The sequence below is a fragment of the Gossypium hirsutum genome, chromosome D02, assembly GCF_007990345.1.
Source record: "Gossypium hirsutum isolate 1008001.06 chromosome D02, Gossypium_hirsutum_v2.1, whole genome shotgun sequence".
Classification (NCBI taxonomy): Eukaryota; Viridiplantae; Streptophyta; class Magnoliopsida; order Malvales; family Malvaceae; genus Gossypium; species Gossypium hirsutum.
The window spans coordinates 10117542-10131034 of record NC_053438.1 but is presented as its reverse complement, the minus strand read 5'-3'; the positions used below and the strand labels follow the sequence as shown (position 1 = coordinate 10131034).

General features: G+C 34.2%; 1 protein-coding gene across 3 annotated transcripts; it reads right to left on the bottom strand.

Annotated features, from left to right (window-relative positions):
• Window positions 1-3606: 3606 nt before the first annotated feature.
• LOC107910461 (G-box-binding factor 4) lies at window positions 3607-7327 on the bottom strand. Of its 3 annotated transcripts, XR_001687649.2 has the most exons (5): window positions 6335-7327; window positions 6138-6209; window positions 5731-5843; window positions 4716-4745; window positions 4155-4266 (listed from the first exon to the last, which is right to left on the bottom strand). XR_001687649.2 is itself a non-coding variant. In XM_016838296.2 (4 exons), exons 1-4 carry the CDS (start codon window positions 7055-7057, stop codon window positions 4186-4188), a joined length of 906 nt encoding a protein of 301 aa, XP_016693785.1. In that variant the 5' UTR covers window positions 7058-7326; the 3' UTR covers window positions 3607-4185. The 3 variants fall into 3 exon arrangements, 2 of the variants coding, with proteins under 2 accessions (XP_016693785.1, XP_016693787.1); XM_016838296.2 differs by lacking the exon at window positions 5731-5843 and having other exon boundaries at window positions 3607-4266; window positions 6335-7326; XM_016838298.2 differs by lacking the exons at window positions 4716-4745; window positions 5731-5843 and having other exon boundaries at window positions 3607-4266.
• Window positions 7328-13493: the final 6166 nt, after the last annotated feature.

Here is a 13493-nt window from a genome sequence, read left to right as displayed (position 1 = left end):
GTTATGATATTTCCTTGGGTAATTTGGACAGTTTCCAATTTAACCAGGAGATGTTAGAAAAGAACTAGCCTATCGTGGAACTTAGAGTCCATACGAAGAGAGAGGGGTTGAATTTCTAGCCCTGTTATTCCAATGGCTCCCGCAAGTATTCCCGTGCTATGGTTGACCATAGAGTAAAGTCCAACGCTGCAGCTACACCTAGCATTTAGGTAGGGTTCATCTCAGGAGTTCGGTTGACATTAATTGCCAACTTACTATCGGGCGAAGTATTGGTGTCTACTTGTTTTTTATTAGCAGCAAATTGATATGTTACTGACAACCAATAATAGCTCAGACATTTTAAAACTTTGGTAGGATTTGGTTTTATACCGAAAAAACATACATGATTTTTGTGCTTCTATATCTGCCAGACAGTAATCACATTTTTCTTCACGAAATCCACCGATCCATTCTATCGGCGACCAAGATCATTTATCCACTATATCGCCCGATCGCCGAGGTGAGGAATGTTAGTGCTATCAACTCATATCTCAGGGTTCGATCCAAACCAAACAGCGCGTGCAAACGTGCATGTGTGGAATAAGTGATCCAAGGTTTCCTGTTCAACGTGGCACATTGAGCATGTGCTGTCAAGGCCTAGTATCTTCTCTACTATTTTTTTTATCTAATTGGCAAGCATCGATTGATGATTTTCCAAAGAAAAATTAACGATTTTAAAGGAAGCTTGATCTATCAGAAAGCTCGCCAATTAATCAGAGCTACCAGGCTAGATTGAGATTTCAGGTGTTGGAGGTGTAAGAATCTGTACACTTCCTTAACATTGAATTCCCCACTATAATTATATTTACATACAAAGCGATCTCTGGAGTTCAACACTGAGAATACCCTGGAAGATAGTTCAAGTTCCCAAGATTCATGCAACTGCTCTCAGATTATAGTTGGATTCCATGATAAATGACCCTATGGACGTATGCTCGTAATCAGCAATCCTGGTAGATTTTGCTAAGTAAATTGTATGATGAACTATCGACACTCGGTTTCCATTCCAGATTTGAACTTCCAATCCCCGAGCACAAATATCTCGTCCTCAGAAGATTCTCTTCAAGTTCGATAATCGGTTGATTTGGCTATTACCAACAAAAGAATTTTCTACATAAACCCCTGTGGGTTATTAAGTATGCTCCATGCTTGCTTAGCTAGAAGGGCATCATTCATTATCTGGGATTGACGAATTTCGAGGCCACCGAACTGCATAGGTCTGCATAAATGCTCCCATTTACTTGGGTGTAATCCACGTTTAATAGGATTATGTCCCCACCAAAAGGACTGTACGATTCTGCCAAATGAATTGAGTGTCGATTTTGATGCCTGAACATAGGAATGATAGAGAGTAGAGGGGGAGTGACGCAAGAGTTGACCTGATTAAAGTCAACTAACCAACGACAGATAATAGTATGCATTTTCATCCCGCTAATTTGCCATATGCATGCGATTGATATGTTGAAAGAATTGGTTCTTCTTGTTCATAAAACCCAAATGGATACCGAAATACGTATTAAATATTTAAATAACATATTTGACTTTGGCTGACCATTTATCCACCATTGATCTGACCTCGGTTGACTATGTTGACCCACCATTAATTTTAAATATTTTTCATAAATATCAATTTTTAAAAACATATATATTTTGTAATTTTTAAAAATTTAGAATAGTTTTGAAATCTATTTTTTTATTTTTAAAATTTTTAATGTTAATTTTTTTTTGTTTTTTAATTTCTAGGCTTTATTTCTTAGTTGAACTTTTTCTCTTTTTTTACATTTTTATTTATTCTTTTTTGAATTTTTAGGATTTTTGAAAAAAAATTAAAATTGATCACAGATTTTCTAGAATATATATTTTTGAAAATATGAGTTTTTTTTAATTTTCTAATATTTAAATACTTTTTATTTTTTAAAAATTTCCCATTTATATTTTTTTAACTTTTTAAAAGTTATATTTATATATAATAATTTTATGAATTTTTTAAAATATTTTATTTTAAAAAAATTTAAATATTTTTTATATACTATATGTGATACTTTTTTTTTACTTTTTTAATCAATATAAAATACATCATATTAAAAAAAAAGTTGACATTCTAATAGCGCCACATGGATTTTTTTTAATGACGTAGGCCAATTTGAGTAACGGATGATAGTTTAAGTGAGACAAAAAAATAATACCAAAATGAGAATAAATACAATGCATGGCATTTTAATTGAAAAATTAATTATATTAATTATTTGAATAATATTATAAAAATATAGAAATCAAAGTTAAAAATTAAAATATAAAAATTAAATCTTAAATGACCAAAATTTGTTTATATTATTAAAAAGAAGTCACCAAAAACTGGAAAAAGGCCCTAACAAATTTGAGTAGCCTACTCTCAAAGTAGTTGCTTCGACTTTGGTCACTCTTTATTAATTGGTCAACGTATGTCATACCAAAATATTACTATACAGAATATTAGTTGTGAGGAAAAAAAACCCTTAGTTGCTCATGAAGAAAATCTTCTGGATTTTCTTTATAAAAAAACAGAAGAAAACCTTCCTGATTTTCTGATCCCAATGATATCATATTTTCCATGATAACTTCAATAGGGAAATAAAGGTTTATTATTGTTTTTTTTAAATAGATATAACAAAAAAACTTTTCTTTAAGTGCGCCTCCCCTCTTTTCTTTTCGACCATCGGGCGATTGGCCATCAATGTCTGGCTTCGTTTTTTTGCTTTCGATTTTTTCTTCTCCCTTCTCTTCCGGCACATAGTCTATGGACTTTGCTCCCTCTCTTTCGTCGGCCATTTGAGATACTTGTCTCTAACCGCTTGTGATGACTCCTCCCCTTTTGTCCAAAGCATCAAGCTTGATCCGTTTGGCTTCCTCTCGCATCCCCAATGTTTTGGCTGCACCTTTACCAATTTGGCCTCCTTGGTTTGAAACGTGAAGGCTGATGATGGCCACGACCTCTTCCCTCCAATCGCCGTTTCTTCTTCAAGCCAAGGTGGTCATACTCGTTGGTGCTTTTTTACGAGTTACTCTGACATGACTTCCTACCAAAGGCATTACATGCCAATGGTAAGTACATCCAATCCACCTCAACCTCCATCTTCCAACCTCCCTTAAAAATCTCCTCCATAGTGACTAGGTTTTACTTGCTTGTTACTTTAGGGTTTGTTAGAACTGAGCTCTAACCTTTTTTAAGCCGGTTGGCTTACTCGTTTTTATTTGAGCTGTTTTTGGGTTTTTTTTTTTTTGGTTCTTGTTGTAATCAAGATATCCAGCACCGATAGTAATAATTAATTCCCTTGCAACAATTATTCTCCAAAAAGATAAACGACTACCCATAATATGTTACATTCCCACGAGCAGAGATCAAACCCCAACCATATAATTAAGGAATGAGGTGAGCAATCGTACCACACCTCACTTTTGTACATGTTCTTTTATGAGAATTCTACCGTATTTTGAACAAAAAAAAAAAGAAGAAAAAAAGGATTATTGATTTGTTTCTAAGGACTCGTAATTAGAGGTGTGACAAAATGAACCGGAACCCATAATCCATTAAAAAGACCCAATCCTACTTGACTGTCACCTCTAATATAAAATTAAAAAAGAGCATCCGAAAGGAGCTGTCCGAAGAAAGCCTTTATCAAACACTTTGCATCATTCATGCACATAATTTTCATCAAGGCATCAGAAATCAAAAGCTCTAACTAATAATATAAACAGATAATTACGGACCTTTTCTAAATTCTTGTCAAAAGGGCTGCCATAAGTTGTCACCACATAAATACAGTACACTATTCTAGAATCCTTTGCTCCTTATTGCACATGCAGCTGCAGGAGGAACAACCCATCATTACCTATATAAATCAACTTAATGCCTCCTCCCCTACAATCCTTTGCCACAAAATCTTCTATTCAATAACAATGAATTTTTCCTTCGGTTCCAATCACTTTATGTTTTGTTTATAGACGAAGATGAACCACAACTGCTCTAGACAACTATCAGCTTTAGCATAGCTATTCAAAGGAAGATAAATTTAATGGTGCCCCCTTCTATTACCCCATTCCTTTCCTCCCCTATGTCAGATTAGGTATTTTCCCTTCTGCCTCACTCAAATCTCAAGAAAATAATATCTACCACTGCAAAGATCGAACTCTACGTAGCATACGCGGTGGTCTTCGCTGCTCCACAACTGGAACCACCTTCTCCATAAGCTGCAGTACATATCAACATGATAAGCAACTCCTATAGGAACTTAATAGGCACAGCTTATTGTAGTATTCTCTATCATCCATAATTGCATTTCTCACTCAGGTATTGTTTGAGAACTCAACTACTAAAGCCAAGTAACATATAAGAGGGCTAAAAAACAGGCCAAGTTCAACCAGAAATAAATACACTTCTCTTGCATATTTAAATCAAATTATGCTACTTGTTGGAAACAGAAAAGGTAGACATTCTCAGTTCTTTAAGTTCCTATTAACAACAGGATCCTAGAAATTTAGTGCAATAGATTATTCTTAAAAAGTTCCCTCTTTAATATCCCATTAACATATTGATTGTTCCAATTACGCTCCAAACTACTTTATTTGACCAATCCCATTGAATCTGATTAACCATTAATCTAAAACTTAATGCTGTCATAAAAGCAGCGGTTCATTACCTGCTTAAATCGTTCCTTAGTTCTCTCAGCCTGCAAGTATTTAATTTCAGTTAGACAAATACACATAAAAATCCAGTGAAGTGACGGACCGTTGCAATGCATTAACATAGAAGTTACAGTACAGTCAAATAGAAAGCATGAAGCATTAACTTACTCTACAAGATAGTAGTCCTAAAATTTAAAACATTGTAACTAAGAAACAAAGGACAAAAAGAAAGCCTAAAATCTAAGCTGCTAGGAATTGGGACACAGGACATGAAAACAGAAATATATAAAAAAACAAGATGGTAAAAGATAAAACTAACTTAGTTCCTTCAAAGCAATTGATTTAACAACTCATATATGAGGCATAACAAGAGCGAGAAATGTCCTTCTCTGGGTAAAATATGATTAATGAAATGAGCATAAGTGCAAGAAATATCATGCATTGAATGAATTTTTCATTTTTAAGTGTGGTTAACATAAGTGAGTTTCTATGGATGCAAGTTTGCATGTGTTTGAATAATTGGCCCTGGCAACATACTCAAGTAACATAATACAAGGAGAAACTAGAAGAAATGGAACATAAATGACAATGGTGGAGGAAGCCAAAACTTAGCCCTATAAATAAAAAGCAACAGCCGGTCATTGGCTAAATTGAGTATATGCAACAATGGCAAGCCAGGGAATTCAAATTCAAGCTATCTTCAGCGCCAAGCATTAAAGCAGCCCGTAAATAGATAAATGCATTTACAGTGAATCTAAACATTTTAAGTTCTTGAAAATGCTAGGCTTCTAAATTTAAATGCATAAAATAGTGTAGGATGCACCCATGTGACTATGTAAAGGACCATAGTCTATAAACACAGTGTATAGCAAATAAATAAAATTTTCTATAGTCTATATAAAAGAAAAAAAATTCTAAAGAACACATGAAGCTGAAAGATGATGTAAGACTGCCAAGTGAGGGAACACCACAAAATGAGATTATAACTTACAAGTAACTTGGAAACTCATATAGTGAATAATCACTAACCAAATCCAACAAAGGCCATGGACGTAGAGGCCAAGGAAATTAAAGTAGAATCAAAGAGATCACTGTGAAACTTATTGTTGCTAGATGCATCAAGCCACTTAAACCCAGCAATGCTAAAAAAGGAAAGAAAAAAAAAACAAGTATAGTTATTACCAACTTTGGATGTTTGGAAATAAAAGTTGATCAAAACAAAAGTTCCTAGCTTTAAAACAAAATCCTTCCAGTGGCAGATAATGCTAGTGTCTCTACTAGATGAAGTTAATTGCAACTACACTGAGAACATGCGATACACAATGAGTTTGAGATTAAAAAAATTTCCCACCTTTAGTATGAAAAATTAACCATTCTTATTATTATTTGAAATCATAAAACCAAAGGTGATCAAAATTGAGAACAAAATTCAATACCTTTTCTTTCAACAGCCATTCATTCTCCTCTTCCAGCTTCACAGCTAAGGATTCCAATTCAACTTGGTATGCCTGCAATTAAGAGAGAAAAATAAAACACCAGTTTTTTTTTTTTTTTGTGTGTGTGTACTTAGGAAAAAAAAAAAAGCTAATAACATTGCCAAAATTCAATCAAAAGAGATCAACCAATTTAATACCTGCTTCCTTTCCCGAGACCGGGCAGCAGATTCCCTGTTCTTAATCATCCTTCTCTGGCGCTGTTGGGCAGCCTTGTCCAACGGCTCCATCAAAACCCCTCTTCCTCTCTTCCCTCTCCCTCCACCCCCTCCACTTCCAATAACTTCCATCCCGTTCCCCAGCCCAACAATTGACCCCTCCATCTTATCCAGAATTTGAAACGCACCCCCTCCCACCGGATCAAACGTGTAGACTCCACCACTCAATCTATCCGGATGCAACTTAACCTCCGCCGACGCAACGGCCGCCGCTTCCTCCACTGCACCGGCCTTCGCCAAGAAATCCTCCAAAGTCATCATCTCGTCGGGCACCTCCTCCTTCATCGTGATCTCTTTCCTCTCGCCGGATACAATTTCCCTCCAAACCTCGTCTACACTTTTCGCCACATTGTTATTACAATCCGCGGCGGTTTGAACCTGAGGAACTTCGGGATTTTCAGAGACCGAATTCGGAATCGGAGCGTCGATCAAAGTTATGGAAGCGTCAACCAGAGTGGTCTCCGTCGACGGAGCGACCGAGTAAACGTTTCGGAGGATGCCATCGACCGTCATTGTAGAGCTCAATCTGTTTTCGTTATCGTCGTTGGTTTTTTGATCGGTTAAAAGTAGGGGTTTTGTAGAGGAAGAAGTAGTAGAGCGTCGGGATAGATCCGAATTTCGCGAATTTGAAGTCGACGACGCCATATTCGGCGGCGATTTCTCCCTTTACCGAGAGATTCTCCCGTGGAAAACTTCAGTCTTCCCCGAGATGTTGAGCTTTTATCTAGGGTTTGGTGGATATTTGGGGATTTTGAACTTGTCGTACTTTTTGGGGTTTTGGGTTTGTTATTCTGTTGGGATCAAGGAGACTAAAGAGCGCGTGCGAGGGCGAGTGGACCAATTTTCCGATCGAGAGATGTTTGACTGGGCTTGTTTTTTGGGAGGAACAGTAGATGTTAGCGTTACGGAGGTTGTGAGTTTAGGGGGAAGTCACTGTCCATTTTTTTATTGATTTCCTGGTTGCATTGATGAACTGAGATTACGTGTCGCAGTTTCATTCGCTTGCTTATGGTTTTGGGTCAGAATTGCTCGTTTATTTTAATCCGATTGTTAGCTAAACCAGGCCCGTTTGGGTTGTATCATCCAACACTTTAGGGTAGTAGTTTTAGTTTACAAATAAAAAAAAGTTAAATTCTACTATTAGCCCATGTACTTTACGAAAGTTATGAATTTAGTTCCTATACTTTAATTTTATCAAATTTAATCTTGTTCTTTTTTAATTGGTCAATTTTAGTCTTTATATTTTTTAAATTTTTAAATTTTACTTTTGATCCAAACAATAGTAGTTAAATTCTTTTGATTAAATCCAATTACTAGAAGTAGTGGATCTTAGGACTAAGTTTTAGGGGTTTAGTAAAAATTTTACAAATTTTAGGAAGAGACTTAAAAAAATTAGAGGTCTGGTTGACTTTATTTTTTTTAGATTAATGAGATTTTTCAAAAATCAATATTTTTCAAAATTTTGGGGGGACTAAGCGCACCACTAGGCCTCTAAAAGGATCCTTTATGATTCGTAGTTTTATATCATGCACATAATTATATTTGATCCATATTCTCTAATTAGCTCATTCTAAAACGTACATTTTTTTAATTTGAAATATCAATGTTGATGCAAATGACTATCGTTAATCAATTAATTGAATTTTTAGTGAGTAATATGTGAAAGTAATAAGCTTACATGATCTTACACATGTGATAACATGTTTGGTACATCAAATTTTGGAAATAGCAAAACTTAACTTAAAGAATTTAACATTTATCATTTGGGTTTTGTCTGGTTTCTTTCTAAATTTTGTCCGGTTCTTCGTCCTCTGTGCATTATTTCATTAATTTTATATACCATTGTAGTTAGTCGGACATATATTTATACTTGTACTTGCAATTTGTACGTACCATGTGTTGTAATTGTATTGTCTTGTATCAATGAAACTTAAAAAAACATTTACTAATTGGTGATAACTAAAAAATTTTAAAATTACATAGGCTAAAAATTACCAAATTAAAGTACAGAGACTAATTGTGAAATTTAACATTAAAAAATAAAAATGTTATGTAAATATATACTATTATTTAAGATATTGACTAAGTTGGTGTAACCTTTAATCGGGTCACCAACTCGATTAGAAAAATTACGAAAATACCCTTTCTTAATTAAAATAAGTTATATTATTCAATAGTACTTGTTGATACCGAATACAACAAGGGAAGAAGGCAAGAAGGAGCAAGGAGGAGGTCAAGGTGGGGTAAAGGAGACTGGTTCACTTGTAGAGGCCGAGAACCAATACAAGGACAAGTGGATAGAGAAGACAAGTGCTCAGAGTAACTTTAGGGTATTAAAAAGTTCGATCCCATGTTCATTGTTTTCTAATATACTCATATGAGGGATCCCCTTGTTCGTGGGTATCTCGGGTTGGGATATACCTGTAGAGGCCGAGAACCAATACAAGGACAAGTGGATAGATAAGACAAGTGCTCAGAGTAACTTTAGGGTATTAAAAAGTTCGATCCCATGTTCATTGTTTTCTAATATACTCATATGAGGGATCCCCTTGTTCGTGGGTATCTCAGGTTGGGATATATATTTAGCCCCGTTAAATGCGTAATGGATAATTATTGACACATATTTATTGGAAAAAATCCAATTTGAAAACGATATTTTATCACAGCCAAAAATTAAAATTTTGAAAACAGAGTTGGTTTATGATATTTATAGCAATAAAATTTTCTCGAAAAGTATTTGTGTTTAGTATGAGACGGATCCTTGACGTTCTCGGCTTTCAACGAAACGGTATTCTCCGCTACTCTCGTGCCAAGAATTGCTTCAAGTATGGGCTCAAACAATCACGAATCAAACACAACCGAAAATAATTTTCTTACTTTCAATAGGAAAGTAAATCTCTATTTATATATAGAAACCTGTAGAATTGTTATTCTCAGAAAAAAAAAGAATTTATACTTATAAAATAAATTCTCATTATTTTCAAACAAAATAACAATATCTCAAACTTGTGTTTTTTAGTCTTAGCAGTGTCATATATTTATAGGGAGAGATAAAAGAATCCTGATGATGAGAGCATGGACATGGACCCAACTCCCAATGTCAAGCAAACAACTTGTGATCCAATTGAGCTGCCAATAGGGCCAATTACTCGTTCATGAGCTAAGAAGTTCAAATAAGGATTTCAGTCCATTTTAGTTATTTTAGTTCATGTCCTTAATTATGTCTTAGTTATGTCATTAATTATGTCTTAGTTTGAACATCATTAATATATGTCTTTAGTTATGTCTTAGTTTGAACATCATTAATATATGTCTTTAGTTATGTCTTATTTTGAACTCACTAATATGTGTTTTAATTAAGTGTTTTAAATTCTGACATCATTAATGTTTGTCTAAGTTCATACAAATTAAATTGTGTTTAAACCTTGTTTTAATGTTGCCTTTAAATCGTGTTTTAATGAGTACCAGGTTGTTCACATTGCCTGCTGCTAGGAAACTTCTTCTCAAGCTAAATACATGCACTTGGAGTTGTTGAATTTAATGCACCAGTTCATGCGCATAGACAGTGGGAGCAAAAGGAGCTTAATGTGACCATTTGGTTCATGTTCATGTATGATCTATATGCATGCACATCATAGAGGATGAATCAACAAGATGCATGTAACTAGTTCATGAACCTACATGCCATTAAAGTGCCTATTTATGAGAATGTATGTTCCATGCAAGTGCATGAATGATCCAAGGAGATGAATGAGACTTTTGGTGATCATACAATGCACTTGAAGCTTTCTTCTATGCTAAGAATTCATGCACAACAAAAGGAGGAAGAATGTGACTTTTCAAGTTAAAGTTCATGCATGAATATCATTCAATGAGGTGCATGAACGTCCAAATACATGCCAATACAAGGGATGAGCGTCCATGAACCATTAAAGGGGAGCAAACAATCATTTATATGCATTTCAGGGAGTTCATGAATCATTCGGTTCATTGTATGGTTTGTGTACATGAACTACATTAATGGTTGAATGTTGGTCATTCATCTTCTTTTATATTTTCCTATAAATAGTTGTTTTGTAAACATTTATAAAAGAAGAACTTTTGATGAATTTTATAACTATTTTGAGTGTTCAACTCTCTTTTTCTTTCTTGACTCTAATTGACTTATCAAGTAAATTTGTGGCGTCAATCTAATTCCTTTTTAAACTTATCACTTCTTTGAAGTGTGGCGTTCAACCTGTACCGATTGGTTCCTATCTCATTATAGATAATGGGTCACGGTTCAAGTTATCATCTCCACTTCCACCTTAATAGCTAACATAAGAATTGGGTCAATATTCCCTTTAATATTGGTTCATTCTTCAGCCTTAAGCCTACACTTAACTCGTACATTTTCCTAGCAACCAAACACAACCCCTTTGCTAAAACCAACCACTTTCGTTTTCAACTTTACCTAGAACTTAATCTGGTACTTCTTAATTTACGATTGGGAATTTAAGCGACTCAATTCATCAAATGAATACGAGATCACATAAGTAAGTATTCATGTTTTTATCACTCTCGAGGTTGAAATTTTTTTTAAAAAAGTGATAAAAAAGAATATTGCATATTGCAAATACAATTTCGAAATACAAAAGGGGAGGCTTGAAATTATATGTAAAAAAAAAGAGAAAAAGCTAGCTTGAAAGTGTTTATGCTTCGTGAGCTCAATTTTTTTCCTTTACCAAGCGTTTTCAGCCACACTTCAAGTAACTTTTGTTTTCTTTTAGCCTACCCTATTACCCGACATCAACTCTCATCTCTACATCATTTTTGAAGCTGATTCCACAAGGTTGTTGCTAAGTCTAAGGTAGTCACTTAAGAACTTAGAAAAACGAGCAAAACTGGTAAAAGGCAAGAGTGCAAGAGAGCAATAGATGGGATAAAAGCAAAAAAAATAAGTGTAAGCATGAGTGGAGTGAACATTTATTTTCCTTTTTGAGAGAACTAGTGAGGTTTGTGGTTAGGAAACATCATGTCACGAAGTCCCAAAAGGAACGTTGCTGGTGGTGGTGTGCCTGATTTAGCATATCAAGCCCTCATTCGAGAGATGGACCGAATGCTACAACGTCGATTGGAGCCAATGTAAGAACAGTTAGACCAATTATAGGAAAGAGTCCAAAGGAAATAAACTCCTCAAAATCGAATGATGGAAGCAAGATCGTCAAGGAGTCAAACGTCCAATGATTTCTTGAGAAGAGATCCATGTTGTGATTCCTATTTGTCAAGAAATTCGAGTCGGAGTAAAGCAAACCACGAGTTTGAAGCCTTTCAAGGTAAAAAACGAGAAGGCATAAGTATCTATTCGACTGCACCAAAGTACTCATCCATGGAGGTTCATTCACGAAGAGTTGATCCACTCTTACCCAACGAAAATCTTCTCGTTTTGCTTCTTTCATGTTAACCCCATCTTGTAACAAAAGAATGAGAGAAAAGGAAATTAAAAGAAAAGAAAGACAAGAGTTGTTGATGAGAGAAAATGAGCGAAAAATAAAAGAAATAGAGAGAAGAAAAAAAGAAACGAGAGAAAAAAATTGAAAGAAAAAGAGAGCTTGAAAAAAAAGAGAAAGAAAAAGAATACGAGCAAGAAAAGAACTTTGAAAAAGAGTTTGAGAATAAAAAAGAGGAAAATGAGAGCGAAAGAAAAAACAATGTTAAAAATGAATGTTTCATTAAGATTAAAAAAATAAAAGAAAATGTGAATGAAACGAGTGTCGTTGTTGAAAAAGAAAGTAAAATGAAGAGAGAAAGTGAGTTTTCAAAAAATAAAAGAGAGTGTGGAAAAAGAAAGATAGATTGAAGAAGAAACGAGTGAAGAAGAAGAGAGTATTCAAACAAAGGTGAAGACTACTTTTGCTAAGCCACATTCGAGTTTGCCTTTTGATTTCTCTTCATTTTAGGTTTATAAAATTCCACCCATGGACGAGTTTCAACTTCATTACCTTACAGACGAGAGAGGATTCCAATTGATCGAAAAAGGTAAGTTGGAGAGTAAAAATATTCATCAAATCTCCGAAGGTAAGCAAGGTAAGGAACCTCTTGAGATTTAATCAAATTGGTATTCTTTGAATTTCATTAACAAATTTGCCAATGTTTTTTATCTTAAAAAAATTCTTTACAATAACCTGTTTTGTTGTTATTTGTTGAATAAAGTTGTTGATTTTATCCCGAATAATGTCTTAAAATGTTTCTCTCATTATTTGTTTTGTGTTTATTCAAATAACATTAAATTGCAAGATGATTTGGACAATGATGTCTTTGTTCCAACTATATGTCAACAAAATTTGATTGTCGTATGTGATAAAGAATTTTCACGTAAAAAGCTTAATCTATTTGATTTAGATTGCTATGTGAATTCTTTAAATCAATGTGAGAAAATTTTTTGGATATCTCTACCTGTTTGAAGGAATTTTGAAAGTTTTGATTGTTTGAACATACCTATGCCTAAATCTTATTTGTTTAACATGTGTGAATTGTTGCAAAAAGAAAAGTTTTTATTGTATTCGAAAATAAGTGATCAAAACAATGTTTTTAGACCCAGAGCATGTTTTCCTAAGTTATTGTTGAGAGAATGTGAGCATCATAATTTTATTTTGTATAAATGTGTTGGCCACTTCCATTTGCTCCATGTTTTATCATTATTTTCGAAAACAAAATATGTGAATTCTGATGACTTACAAAGTCAACATCAAATCTTTGATCCCGGAGATTGTTCTATATTATGGTTTAAAGGATTCGAGCATGTTTTGCATGATTATAACTTTCAATTGCTTCATGTTCCTTTTATGTTGCCAGCCATGAAACTTTCGAGTCAGATTGAAATGGTAAGAGAAAACTTTGTTTTTGATCCCGAAGTTAACTTGAGTTTACAACATTTGGAAGGAAAGTTTGATATTCATTATGTTTATACGAATTGCAACACTTTGAATTGTTCCAAGATCGTGTAAGTGATGGATTGAAAGAAATCCTTCATTCTAATTTTGTTTATGAAAATGTTCTTGACTTTCAGGTTCCGAAAAGATTTATGTTCAACTCAATAGAA

Coding starts and splice junctions, on each gene's coding strand:
- LOC107910461 (XM_016838296.2), bottom strand. CDS start 7,057: ATGGCGTCGTCGACTTCAAATTCGCGAAATTCGGATCTATCCCGACGC. Junction 6,210..6,334: donor GGTCTCGGGAAAGGAAGCAG/GTATTAAATTGG, acceptor TCTTAATTGCAG/GCATACCAAGTTGAATTGGA. Junction 4,746..6,137: donor AATGGCTGTTGAAAGAAAAG/GTATTGAATTTT, acceptor AAATACTTGCAG/GCTGAGAGAACTAAGGAACG.